This window comes from Vidua macroura, chromosome 3 (assembly GCF_024509145.1).
Source record: "Vidua macroura isolate BioBank_ID:100142 chromosome 3, ASM2450914v1, whole genome shotgun sequence".
Taxonomy (NCBI): Eukaryota; Metazoa; Chordata; class Aves; order Passeriformes; family Viduidae; genus Vidua; species Vidua macroura.
In genome coordinates this window covers 29370651-29384418 of record NC_071573.1, presented here as the reverse complement: position 1 = coordinate 29384418, position 13768 = coordinate 29370651, and the positions used below count along the sequence as shown (strand labels likewise).

Genomic DNA, 13768 nt, shown 5'->3' with positions numbered 1-13768 from the left:
AAAAGCATGTGTGCCCAAGCTCTGGCAATAACTCAGCAGAAGGGGCATATGAGATGTTGTTAAGTCTCCAGGTCACTATACACTGCTGTACAGAATTACTGGCTTGCAATTGTTCTGTGGTTTGAATCTTTCTGCAGTACTCTGTTGGTGAGCTGGACATAGTTTAGTTTAACACTGGGAGTGTAACAAAGCTGTGCTGGCTGGATGTTGAATTGAAGGGCTTCAGTCTAGAAATGAGAGACACGTTCTACTATAAGAACGATTAATATTTGGATCACATTATATCTCCAGGTATAAGGATTTTTAATTTAAGTTAACATTAGACTGTCTCTTTAGAAAACAAAGAAAGAAGGAGAACAAACAAAACCTACATGGCCTTATTCAACAGTACCTTAGTGACTGGGAAGCAAAGCTAAGTGAAACTCTGTTTTGTTCTGGAGAATAGATGGGGCTTTTCTTTTAGCTTTTTTTTGCCCCCTGCCTTTTGTGACTAGAAAATGGGGGAATTTTATGACTAAAGGGCCAGGAGATATGCAAGAATAGGTAGTACTAGATGATAAAGAAATTCTTTTGCATCCTGAACAGGACAGACAGTTTTAGATACTTTTAACTCCATGATACTTCATTCCAGTGTAGTTATGTAAATGTTTTTAGTTTAAGTAGCTTCAGTCCATCCATGTGACCTGGATACAAATATCTCCTATACAAAAAGAACAGTGTATTTCTTAATCTGTAGATAGTGGTTTTGGGAAAAATCAGCTGCTATTTTGAGATGTGCCTTTTAAGAGGTATTGGTAACATTCATCAGAGCTAAATCTGTATGAGGTAGACATTGCACTATTAAGTGTTCATAGTATCAGCTCTGGAAATCTTAACCTTCACCATCTAGATAAAGCTCTTCATAATACAGACATCATTACCATTTTATTTCACATTAAAAGAGTGGAAGTATTGGAGTGAAAAACTCCCAAATGCTGTGCTACTCATCTGTTATTATGTGGATGTGGTCCATAGATGATGGACAACAGTTTCCTCTTTGATGTTGTCAAAACAGTTGCTGATTTCCATGCTTTCCAGTCAGGCAGATGTGAAGGTCTGAAATAAAAAATAGCAGCAGTTTGTATCCTGTGTAAAATCCTAACAAAATAAATGAAACCAGACAAGTAAACAAAAATAAATGTTCCCCAAACAGCCCAGAAAATAGAGCCCCAAGGCCTCAGTGGCCAAACAGTCTGAATTAGCTCTTTACTCTGAAAATTCATCCAGGGGAAGAAAGATGCAGAGCTGACCCTTCATAGTACCTAGAATTGTCAATCTGGAGATCTTCACAACTGTGAAACTGTCAGTACTGCAGTGAGGAGGTTGGAAAATCAAGGGCATGGGCTGGTGATCAGTAGGAGCGATACAAACCCAGAATAATTCCCTTAAAGGGGTTGTGTGCATGTAAACAGCTGTGACTTCCATGCTTCTTCTGCATCAGCTTTCTTGACCACATATAGTAAAAAGTAGGAGTTAAAGGAAACTGTGGTTGTATGAAATGGAGTTGTAGTCAGTCCCAAGAGCTTCCATTACTATGTTCCTAAGAGAAAGAGGGTGAATACCTGTCTGTATGTTTTGGGTGACCACATCATCTCTTCATCAAGCTGCCTGAGGGTTCAGAAAAAGTCTTTATGCAAATTCCCTTTGCAACTTCCACTGCTTCTGGAGATACAGTAGAAACTTGTTTAGGTGGGAAATCTGGCAACTGAATCTGTAAGGGAATAATTATTCTGCCCTAGCTGTACCAGTATAACATTATTGAGTGTGTCATGCTAGGAAAAAAGCAACTTCTTTCTGAAATAATTATACTTCATGACATTGCCACATAGGGAAGTTACAGGTAATACAGGAATGCTTCTTCTGCCTGTGTAGTAAAGCCTAGAGCAATTTACTTTGGCCAAGCAGTGAAATACAGTTGTCTGGCTAGCCTTGTAATACAAATCTCTGATAGAACTGCTGAAAACATGGTAGAAGAAAATCAGCAATGAAACACAACTCTTTTGTTGTCTGTGGTCACCAGAAAGTAATATCTAAGAGCTGGCTGCATCTAAAAGTGAGCTTCCAGTGGATTCCTTTAATCAGGGTGTTCAACAAGACCTGAAAAGTCAACTAAAAATACACCAGCAAATCTAGGAGTACAGACATGTGACTTAAGCTAGGCATGCATGGTGTGGCAGCAGTAAATAGCATGAGGGTCTGTAAGGGAAGCATGGCTTGTGAGATGTGGATTGCCACTGGGGTGGTGTGTGCTATCTGCCTGCTTGGGTGTTACCAGATCAGCACCTCCCTCTTGGGCACTTCTCTCAGGTTAGCCTTAGCTGTGTACGTGTAATCACCCCAGGGATTGAACTTGTTTCCAACAGAGGATGGGTGTAAGGCTGGCAGGGCCTGCTGGTGAGTGCTGGGGACAGGTAGATGGGGGAGAAGGAGGTGATGGGTAGATCCCTGGAAGGTGTGGTCAGTTGCTCTTTCCAGCAGGGAGTGGCACTTCTGTCCAGCACTACTGGCAGTATCTGAAGAAAGCTTGGTTTGGCAGCCTCTGCTCCAGGCAGATTACAGCAGCAAGTCCGTGATGTGTGTGTTGGTCAGTGATCAATCTGCAGCCACAGAATTTTTGAAGTTGCCGAACAGGAATTCTGCACTCCTAGAAATTGTAGAAAATGGAGAGCACTCATGACTAAAGTTGAACCCAGGTAGAGAGGCCCATTCTCTTATCTGTTGCCCACTGTTTTAAACCAAGCTGAGTCTGCCACCTAGATAAGGTTTACAGATGCTGAAAATACTTCAGTTGCCAGTCTTTTTTCCCAGTGATTTGCCAATGCCTTTCATGTCTTGTGTTTAGGTGTGGAAACAGAGCTCTCTAACTTTTTTTGAATGCATATAAGAAATAGAACTCTAATTTTTCTCCACAAATAAATATAGGACTGTCTGATACCCTTGGTCTGTGGAAATGTGTGATTCTACTGCTGCAGAACGAAGACTTGGTAGTAAGGGATGCTGCTGCTGAAGTGATACAAGTGGCACAGTCAGAGAAAAAGAGCAATGAAGGAGGTATGTTAACATTACTTCTAAATATTATTGAATGCTTGGGAGGCAAAAGTGTTTCTCTTCTCATCACAAATTTCCTGCCAACTGTAAGGTACTTCATCCATCTCCTATAAATACATACCATAAAAGATAACAGCAAATATTATGCCCACCATGCTTTATTATTTTTCTTTTACTGTTCTTGGTTTAATTTGCATATTATTACATGGAGATGTAAAAAAGACAACAGCAGGACTCAGCTTTATGGTTTGTGCTGTGATGAGTCAATATTCACATAATCTCAGTTTGAAAGTTCTTTAATACCAGCTCTGGTGTAATAATGCAGTGCAAGACACTCCTTGAATCCCACATTGTTATAAGAGCCTAATCACAGATAGGAATCTAGGAAGCAGTATTCAACTCATTGATTCATTATTAGACCTTGAAATCCATTTAGATCCAGATCAACAAAGACAATTCACAACATACCCACAATGTGCTTTTAAGGATGTGGGCCTTTTTGTCTGCTTGCCCTAATTTACTCAACCATGTTAATTTTAAAATAGCCACAAAACTTGAGTAAGCTTAACTAATTAATGTGCTTCACTTTGAGAGTCTTTGCTGACACATTCTTCCATGTTGTGAATAAATTAGAGCTTACTACCAAACTCATCTCTCTCTGGTGGTCCCTGGTCTGTGCTACTCAGTAATGCCTGTATCAACTTGTCTGCTTAGTCAGCCCTCTCCATGTGAACTTCTGCTAGGCTGGAGATAAAGCAGCTCTGTGGTTTAAAAAAAAATTAAGAAAAGGCAGTAAAATTATGTTTGCCACTGTTGTAGATAGAAGAAGCCAGGAATCTGCTCGTGTGGCAAGTATGGTTTTGATCTGGCACTGTTCAGGCGCTGAGCTATGTAGTGGAAGGAGGTAAAAGGAGAGATTTCCTGCTTTCCTGTTCCTGTTAAATCCCACAGCTCTGATTCCAGCACTGGCATCACAGCTCTGACAGTTTCTCTAGTCCTAGCTACAGCTCTCTTGAGTATCAATGGGCTCTGTGTGCACATGCCTCAGGTCCCCAGTGCTGGCCTTTGGGGCATCTTCAAGTGTCTCAAGATGGTACTTTCTTTGGGTGTACCAAATAAGGCAGTGCTGGATTGTTTCTCTGACTCCTGTATCTTCTCCGTTCTTCCTGTTGCATCCTGGTGCCAAGGGATATTTTCCTGTAACTGGATGAGAGCTCTGTCCTCTGTCTCCTAATTAATACTAAGGTCACCTCAGTGCTTGCTCTTACAGCTGTAAAGCTGAAGTGACCATAATTGAGAAGATAACATAATAATAGTTTTTTATTGCTATGTTCCTAATTAGGGTAGAGACCCCGCTCCCCAAACTTATGTTAACCCCTTAGTTACACTTAGCTGTGCCTTCCTGTTTTTTCATTTAAACTTCTTGCAATGAAATGAATGTCTGTATTCTGTGACTAGAAAAGAATGCTGCATTTGAAAAGAGATAATTCAATTTCCTTTCATGTGCATTTTTCATCATTGATGTTCCTTCCTGTGATCTTTTTTCCCCACTAAACTATTTTCACTTTTCGTGATTTGCTTTCTAGCTTTTGGGGGAGCAATTTTGCCCTTGTGGTTTTTATTTATAACCAGATTAAAATAAGCTCATCTTTATATGTTGCTTGTTTACTTTCATTTACCCCCTTTCTTTTCATGTTCATGTGAGAGTATGCAATATGTTTGTGTCTGTGGTTTAGACATTTCATGGATCACCAGACCTCTCCGTCGTGGGAATTTTCAAATTACATTCAAATATCTGCTTATTTTTTTCAAGTTTTCATACCATGAAAATCTGATTTTTCATCACAGCACTGACTTTAAGATAACTGAACCCATAGACTGAAATTCATAGAAGCTGTGAAACAGCTGTCTTTAAAATTCTTACTTTATAACAAATTACTGGATATGGTAAATTAACTGACTTTTCATTTCCATTATACGATGATAAATTAGTATTGTGGCCCAGTAGTTTTGTCAGAGATCAGAGAGATGGCTTGAGATCAGAAAGAGGAATAGATGTTTAGAAACCTGTTTTCATACATTCTGTAATTGTTTCACTTTTATATCATTACCATTACCACTAGCTAACAGGAGAGAGTAAAGAGACAATTAAAATTTCAGCTTCATTTGTGCATCAAAAGTGTTGTGTATCCTAGTAGCCATTATATTTCCAGAAATACTGCACTGTTGGAATAGGTTATGGTGTGTTTCATGTTTTACTGCTGTTAATTTGCCATACAGAGAGGAGGAATGCTGTTCACAAAAATACAAGCTCTGGACTTGCCAGAAATTTTGGTGCTAGTATCTTCATATCCACTCCTCACAAAATCCTCTTTTCTCACTGTGTACATAGCATGTAAGGGAGGAGTAGCCTATAGCTGCCTGCAGAAGAACTGCATTTATTGTCAGCTTAGGGAATCATGTCATAAGTGCTTCATTTATATTGAGATCCAGAAGAATCTGTGATTGTAGCCTGGCAACTGCCCCTGCCCTTCCTGTGTAATACAAGCTAGCATCTTGTTTTCATGTGGAAGAGTAGAGTAGGAAAGGTTATGTACTTGTGTGTTACAGTCAGATCAAGGCTGAATTTGCATCCTGTTCAGCAGAGCAAGGTGAAGTTGGACTGTTGTTAAGAGTAGCAAAGTTATTTGCACAGACTGTTCATAGAGCTTTTGTAGCATGGTTCTCCTTTACATGCATGTTGCTGAATAACAGCAGAAACATGTAGCTGTATGATAGTGTCAAATAATAGGTATTTTCATGTCATTTATAGATGGTGAAACTGGAGGCAAATGATCCTATCTATTATAGTGTGCTTTCACTTCCAGTAACAGCTCCTCTCTTGTGTATTTCTTTGAAATACATTAGCTCTTGGAGGAGAATATGAACTTGGTTTCTTGTGGTTCCCTCGTGGCTTTTGGCGAGGGCAAAACCCCCAGTCTCCTCAGGTAACTAATCCATGCAGCTTTGGATCACTCAAATCATGAAAGCAGTAAGCTTGTGGAGTCAGAAGTGTGTGATAACATGTGATACAACAATCCTGTGGAAATTGCAGCCCCATTTTCGTTTGGAAGGAGAAAAGCTCAAAAGACCAAATGCTGATAAACTACAGGGCTCCTATCCTCACTCTACCCTACTATTTACCCCCAAGCAAAACCCTACAAGCCCTACTGTTTTCTTACAGAAGGCAGGGACTTCTACTGTTACCAGTAAAGTTAACTTTTACAATTTATTTTATTCATACAGAGAAGCTTGTTTTATGTTTTTAGTATGTGCAAAAGCTCATATTTGGTAGGGGAAGTTACTGAGGTTGGATGCTGGCAGTCATCTTCTGAGCAGAGCAGGTCAAGCAGAATCCTGCCTCACCAGAAAGGAGAAAAGCTTCTGTTTTTCTTGCTAAAAATACCAACTTAGCAGGTAGTTAAGGTTTTCCTAATAAGTGGAACAATATAAACCCCATCTGTAACTCAAGGTATTGTGTGTATGCTTTGTTGTTGTTTCCTCATGCATTGAGGTGTAAACCTCTGGCGGATTGTTTTATTCCTTTTAGTATGAGGGAGGGTACAGGAAGTATTGTATTCAGTGTAAAGGTAGAATAGTTGCTTTGAAATCTAATTAAATTAGTGACCCATGGCTGTGTAAAGTCTAGACCTATTCACAACAGCATTTTTTATACAAGAGAGTTACTCCTTAGAAGAAAGATGATTTAAGTTGGGGAAACGAGTGCTTTTTCCCTACTGGTGATCGCTTTGCTAAATATCCTGCAAAATTCAAGTAACTGTGTTAGAATAAAAGCTGTATTTATTGGTGCCATTTTCCTCTATGTCTTTTTTTTTTTTTTAATCTAGAGAAGAATTATATGAAGTAAAGTTATGAGCTTGTCAGTATTAGAGAAGTTTGAATAAACTTATTTTTCTACCATTATAGCCAAGCAAATCAAATTCTATAAAATTCTATATTAAAAAAACACCTTTAGTCAGCTTAACCTTTATGTTGGTAAATTACCAAATTAGCCTTAAATGAGTTGAAGAGCATATTTAGTGTCATCAGCATTAGCACCAATTTAGCTGATTTTTAAAATTGAGCTGAATTAAGCTTAGATGAGCAATTAGATTTGCAAACTTTAGGAAATCTTTTGAAAATGCCTGAATGATTTAGCAGCCTAAATACTCTTCTGGAATATAATTGAGGACTTCAGGAAATTTCTGCTACTTTAGTTGTGAAATAGCAGTTTTGTACAGAGATGAGCAAGTGAGCTCCTGGGCTCAGCTGTGTGGCTGCAGCAGAGCTCGTGCAGCCCAGGGCAGGTAAATGGCCCACTCTGAGCACCACCTTCACTGGGTGCAGTGGGAGCATCTTTGAAAATCAGTCTAATGTTACTGTTACAGCTCTGTGTTTTTGAGTAATTCTGAGCATGATGTAGTCAGTTTTAATCCACTGGCTAAAATTTCAGATATATTAACTCAGTTCCTTTGGTTCCATTTCACATGCTTAAGAAATAAGCAATAGCTGATACTCCTATGCCAGGAGTTTCTGAGCAAAAGGCAGAGTTCTCTTTTCTTCTCTTGATGGTTGCTCCCTTCTTAATAGATTGTACTTTTTATTTTTTGGGAAAATAATCAGTGAAAGTGGCAAGTGTCCTGCTTTTTGATTCACCAGCAAGGAAGAAATTAATTTATTAGCTGGCTGACTTAAAGATGCTGACTCCACCTTCTGAACTGACTTTCCACCATCCTATTGGGAAGGGGATGGCACTACAAAGCAGACTGAGTTAAGATTCCTGTGGAATCTTCACTGCTGAGTGTTGACTCTTTCGTGGCCCACACCACTTCAGGTTTATCTTACTGTTTCAGGCATGTAGGAGCATTTCAGCAACTTTTATTTTGTTTATTGGCCAGCGAGTATAAATGTGTGTAAAGGGAAAGTTAAAATGTGCTGCTTGAGGTGGTGGTGGGGGAAGAAAAAATATCATTGAATTAGATTGAAGCACTAAAACATTTTCAAGGTGTCTCTGAATTCTCTTATAGATTTAGAAAGACTTTAGACCTAACCATCTGACTGGGTAGAATCTTTCTTTGTGAACCATGCTGTCACCTTGGCATGGAGGAGAGCAAAGCTGCTTGTTGCTTGCACCTCAATTTTCTTTTTCACACATCATTAGTATAAAAGTCAAGGCAAATTCAAACCAAACTTCTTCATGAACCTAGAGTAGGTGTGACTATCATGATTGTGAGTGGAAGAAGGTTTATGTGTGGGGTTTTTTTTTTGGCACGGTGATGGTGTGAATAAGCCTTAGTAGAGGTAGGGGAAGTTAAGGGATGATCAGACTTGTTATATTAACATTTGAAAGAAACAAGGGGAGAAGAAATCCTGCTCAGATTTATGTTTCTTGTTCTTGTCCTCTAAAAATCTTCTTGCTGAACCTAAAGCTGTGCAAAAGGTTTCATACATATGTGCCCTATGAAGATCTAGTAAATCACTTGAGAAAGAGATAAGAGATAAGCAGTCTGTGTGATGTTAATGCAACACAATGGTCTGGCAGTCATCATCAACACCACAGGTGATATCAGCAAATCATGGGTGACTGGCATGATCCCAAAACTTGTACCCCAAATGTCCTTTACAACTAGTCTATGAAGCATTTCAGGACAAGTGGCTCCGATTTCATCTACTCCAGTTGCTAGTGAAACAGCTATGAGTAAGTGCTGGGCAAACCTAAAATGCTGAATGAACCTTGGTAGTGTTTAAATGCTAAAAATACCATTAACATTACTGGTGTTTAGCTGCACAGTAAAAGCATCCTACATACTGCATGGGAAACAGTAAAGAAAGATATTTTACTTTATTCACTGCCTCATTTGCTTGTTGGCATTTGAAACTGTATTCAAACTATTCATTAAAGTAAGAGCCAACTTCGTCCATAGCAAAAGGGGCTTTTCTTGCTCATGTTTATCATTGGGTAAATGCATTAAATAGATTTCTTAAAGCTTTAGCTCATGAGCATGTCAAGTTAACCCCCCTCTCCCCAGACCCGTTTACTTGCCAAGTGCTAAGTCCATGCTGTGGGATTGGAGATGGGAAAATAACTGGGGGTTAGAACCTGTGCCCCACTGCTGTGTGCAATATGCATATTTTAAGTCGCTGTGTCTCTCTTAATGAAATAAAGAAGAGATGCCAGCAAACTGTTCAGAACTCTCCTTTTCATGTGATTTCATGTCTTCATCCTCTTGCCAGACTAGGGGATAGATTAACCATGTTTTGCTCTACTTCCGTGCTGGTGTAGCCTTCCAGTGAGGCAAGTGGGAGGACCGTGGTGAATAAAACAAATGTCTGATCCTGGACGAAGATTAGCGTGTAGGGTTATACTTTTCTCATGCACTAGGTGACTTGCCCTGATGTTCAGGTTAGGCTAATGGGCCTCTGAGGCTCCAGACAGCTCTTTTAGTTGTGGCTCTTAAAACCAGTTCTGGCAGCTGCCTGGCTTTGAGGAATAAATGGTAATTGCCCAAACATAAACTAGGGAATTGCATGCATGCAGACTGGTTTAAGGATGCATTAACCAGCAAGATCATAGGTGATAAAATTTCCTTTGCTTGATTAAAGTCAAACTTGTGCATTTTATTCTCTATTCTGAAATTGATTTTCCTCTGTTTAGAGGTTTGATGGAGGGGTTACAAAAAGCACAAAGTCAGAACCTGGCTGTAGAAAGAGCTTGCTGACACTGCTGCCTGGAGCTCTTCCACTAGCCAGCCTGAGAGTGGAGTGGTTGGTAGTGCTGTAGGTGGGTGGCTACAGCTGCACGCAGAAGACTGAACACTTTCATTCTAGACATGTGACTTGCTGTGATGCAGCTCCTATGGTGTGGAAAGTTAACAGCTTCCCTCAAATGGATGAATTTCAGATCCTTGCTTATGCCATGGATAGGTAAAAACAGCGCTTTGGAAAGACCATTTAAAATGCACTTACTGCCTTCCATGATTTTCAAGCTGCTTTGAGAATTGTTTGTAATTTTGGAATCTGTTGGTGAGAAAAATCCAAACAGATCTTGTGATATGCCACAGATTCTTGGGCACAGTCCAGAAGTTCTCACAGTGTTGTCTGGGTTACTAATGGAAAACTGCTAATCATATTAGCCAAAATATATTTATGTTCCCTGTACTGGGGACAACTGGAAAGAAGGTAAATGAAATTTTTTTTTCTGGAACCAGCTCAAGGTTTTGCTTCTGCTTTGTGAGTATTCTTGATAACTGCATTCTGGTAACTAGATGTGCAGGTCACTAAACTGAATTTCTAAGCTTGCTATGAAAGAGGAGTCTTTTGAGCTGAATGTTAGGATTTAAATGGGAGGCATTTATCCAAATGGCCTTTAAGCAGTGGAAAGCAGAATAGACATAGACAAGACCATCCAGGCAGAAGAGAATATGAAAAAGATGCAATACAGTCAAAAGCAGAAAAAAATCACAGCAAAGCAGAGCTGCTCCTGTTGCAGAATGATTTTTTTAAATTTTAAGTTTATTTTCAGAAGATTGTGTGTAGAATCTATGTGATACCCTGTTACAAGCAATGCATCTTGAGGCCTCAGTGGAGAGGTGTGAAGCAGTGGTAGGAGTTTGCAATGTTCTATCCAAACACGGTGTAGGACTTTGTATTGAGACACGGTAAGGTGATGAAATCTCTTCAGTTCAATAGATAAGGCCTGTTGAGGACAGGGGGAAGGTCAGACAGCTGTGTGTGTATTCTGGGAATGCTCTGACGTGGGTCCTGGCAGAGGAGGCAGTGGCTGCTGCCCGGAATGACAAGAACACTCTGCAGGGTGAAGTGCACCACATGTTACTGAAGAGTAGTATAAACCATGAAGGGGAACATCACTGATAGACACCCTTAAGCTGTCTGTAGTTGTAGGATCATAAGTAGATGGGGGTCAAACAGAAAAAAGGACAGCATTCTCCTTAAAATGTTCAACGTTGAATCTTCTGCTTAAGGGACTCTGGCTGCATCATTTTATCCTTTCCAAGCTTTAATGGTCAATACTTCTCATTCACCTGCATGGAGAAGGATTTATGTGGAGAGATAAATATGTAATGATGACCATTTAAATCTTGGGAAACTAAATAAGTGGCAAATACCTGTGCTATTTGGTGACTACTTGATGACTATGATGACCTCATGTTTAAGAAGTTTCTTCTAGAGAGCAAAATGACACGTGGTAGAGATTATGAAACACTTACTGTGGCTAGAAGCTGTAATTTGGGTTTTTTTTACATCTTCTGTAGTAATTCTAAGAAGGTAACAATTACAGGTCAGTTGCAAGGATGAAAGAACTGAGGTCTAGGAGTGTAAATGAATTCATCTGGTCTTTCTGCTAGAATAAATTCAGGGCTGTTTCAGAAGCAATCTATAGCCTGGTTGCATAATATTTTTATGCTAATAGGTATATTTGTATATTTTGTGTCTTTGTAATAGTGTTTCTGTTATGTGTGACATTCTACTTTTGCTTCCTTAAAATATCTCCTATTGTTATGAAAACTTTTGGAAGATCTGATTGGAAAGTAATTAGGACTTAAAATTGCATTTGTAGTAAGATTGCTTCCTGGTTTAATGGTGACTCTTGAATAATGTTTAACTATCTTTCTTAGATACAGAGGAAGAGTTGGCTGAAAATATGGCTTAAATATTTTGTTCAGAAAACTCTTGGCTCAGAGACCCATCACTGGATTTGCTGACTGCCCTTTTTTTTTTTTTTTTCTGATGCGAGTGTAGAGTAAGGCTGTTTGTTATCCACACCTTACCTCCTAAACTTAGGAGTCTTTGTGTGTGAGCAAAATATTAATGCAGAAGCATTGACTTGAAGCCAAAGTGAATACACATGCTCCTGCAGTTCTTTATGAAACTTCCTAAGGTTATGAAGCCAGGCTTTCTGATAAAAGTTTAAAAGTGTAAAAGTGTTGTTCTTGTTGGCTTAACAAGTGTGTGCCCTTTTGATATGAGCAAAATAGCACCACTGACGATCATCATCTGCTTTGAAAGCATTTCACTTTATTTCTGAGAGAGATCTATGGTATTTTAATCTTCAAAAAATTGCTTTGATTTTTACACCTGATTAATTATAGAAGAAGCAAGCAGCAGTCTTAATTATCTTCATTGAGAAAGTAATTTTGCAAATTAGGCCAGTAAACTGCAAAATCAGCCTCTGCAGAAGTATACAAAAACTGAAGGACTGATCTATACTCTTCTGAATAGAGCTATTTTTTGCTTTCTCTAAACAAGCTGGAAGTGCAGAAGACTGAGTGCTTTGGATCAAATGTACTCTGCTCCACAAGAGCTTGACAGATTGTCAGGGAAGGCCAGGGTAAAAGAAATGGTACTATTCACCCTACATTGGCTAGTTTTTACAGCTAGGCCGGGAAGAGTTGTAGGTATTTGCTGTTTTGGTTTCTTGTTTGCTTTTTGTAGCTGGCATTCTACATTGCTAATTGTGGGCATGCTAAATGCTAATAATCAAGAAAAATGTTAAGCTCTTCAATCATATCTAGACTTGTGAAATATTATTTTAACAGATTTATTTAGAGATGTAACTGATGTTGTGTGATTGATGAAATTTGCCTGTAGTCTCTATGGCATTTTGCTACCATATTCAGCTCTTGTTACACCAAGGTTCAAACATTTTATTTGAATAAATTGACTCCAATTTTAGTAGTTAAAAATACTGAAATGAAACTTGCACTTACAAGGTTGCAGCTTTTTTTTTTCGTCCTTTATCTGTAAAAATGAAGTCTGGGCACAAATTGTGTTATTTTGCTGACCAGTTGCTCCAGTTCTTTTATTAATACTGTTTCTTCTGTTTCACTGGTACTATGACAGGATAAAGATGTTCCAAGCAGTTTCTTTTTGAAAAAACAATGGCTACCTGAGTAATTTAATATACAGATACTATTAAAAAGTAATTTTTAAAGTTAGGTTATATTGAAAAGTAGCCAAGCAACAATAAAAAAGAAAGATTGTTACTTCAAGAAGAATTGTTCATTGGTTAGGAATTGAGAAAAGGGAATCAGGAAAAGAATACTGGAGGAATCAAGGGGAGTTGCATACAAATTAAAAGAAAATAATTTCATTTTAAATGGAGCTCACTTTCTCAGAGCATCCAGCTAGAGGTTAGGCATAGTTAGAAACTGGGATAATGAAGTTGGTGGTAGCTTTTTCATCCTTTGTTACCTGGCACAGGTGAAAGCTGGAACAAATAGGGTGCTGTTCTAACTGGGACTGTACAAAAAGGCTTTGGTTATCCATAGCCTGTAACGGTCCCACTCCTCCTCAGACTGCTTAAGATACAGGAGTCCAAATGGATATGGACCAGCATCTCTGATAGTTTTGGTATACTGCATATTAACTTCCCACACAGTGCAGTTGAGTACTGCATGCTAGAAGTTCTGAAGGGAAGGACTTGAGAGAGCCCTGGGCAGGCAAGTCCACAGACACAGGGAATTCTTTCTAAGGGCAGAGTTGGAATGCCCATCAGATCCCAGAGGTATTTCACCAAGAATGAGGAGGTGATCCATTCCTGTAAGCAGATTTTTGCACACAGAATTTCATTTGTGTGTTTGTGGGTGGGAGTGAGGTAGAGGATATAAATACCTTTGCAAAC

General features: G+C 39.1%; 1 protein-coding gene across 1 annotated transcript in view; it reads left to right on the top strand.

Moving 5' to 3' along the window:
* Positions 1 to 13768, top strand: part of THADA (THADA armadillo repeat containing) — a 215153-nt gene that overhangs the window by 184207 nt on the left and 17178 nt on the right. The window contains exon 37 of the mRNA XM_053972850.1: positions 2962 to 3090. Within this exon, the coding sequence (XP_053828825.1) occupies positions 2962 to 3090 (129 nt within the window). The remainder of the gene's footprint in view (positions 1 to 2961; positions 3091 to 13768) is intronic.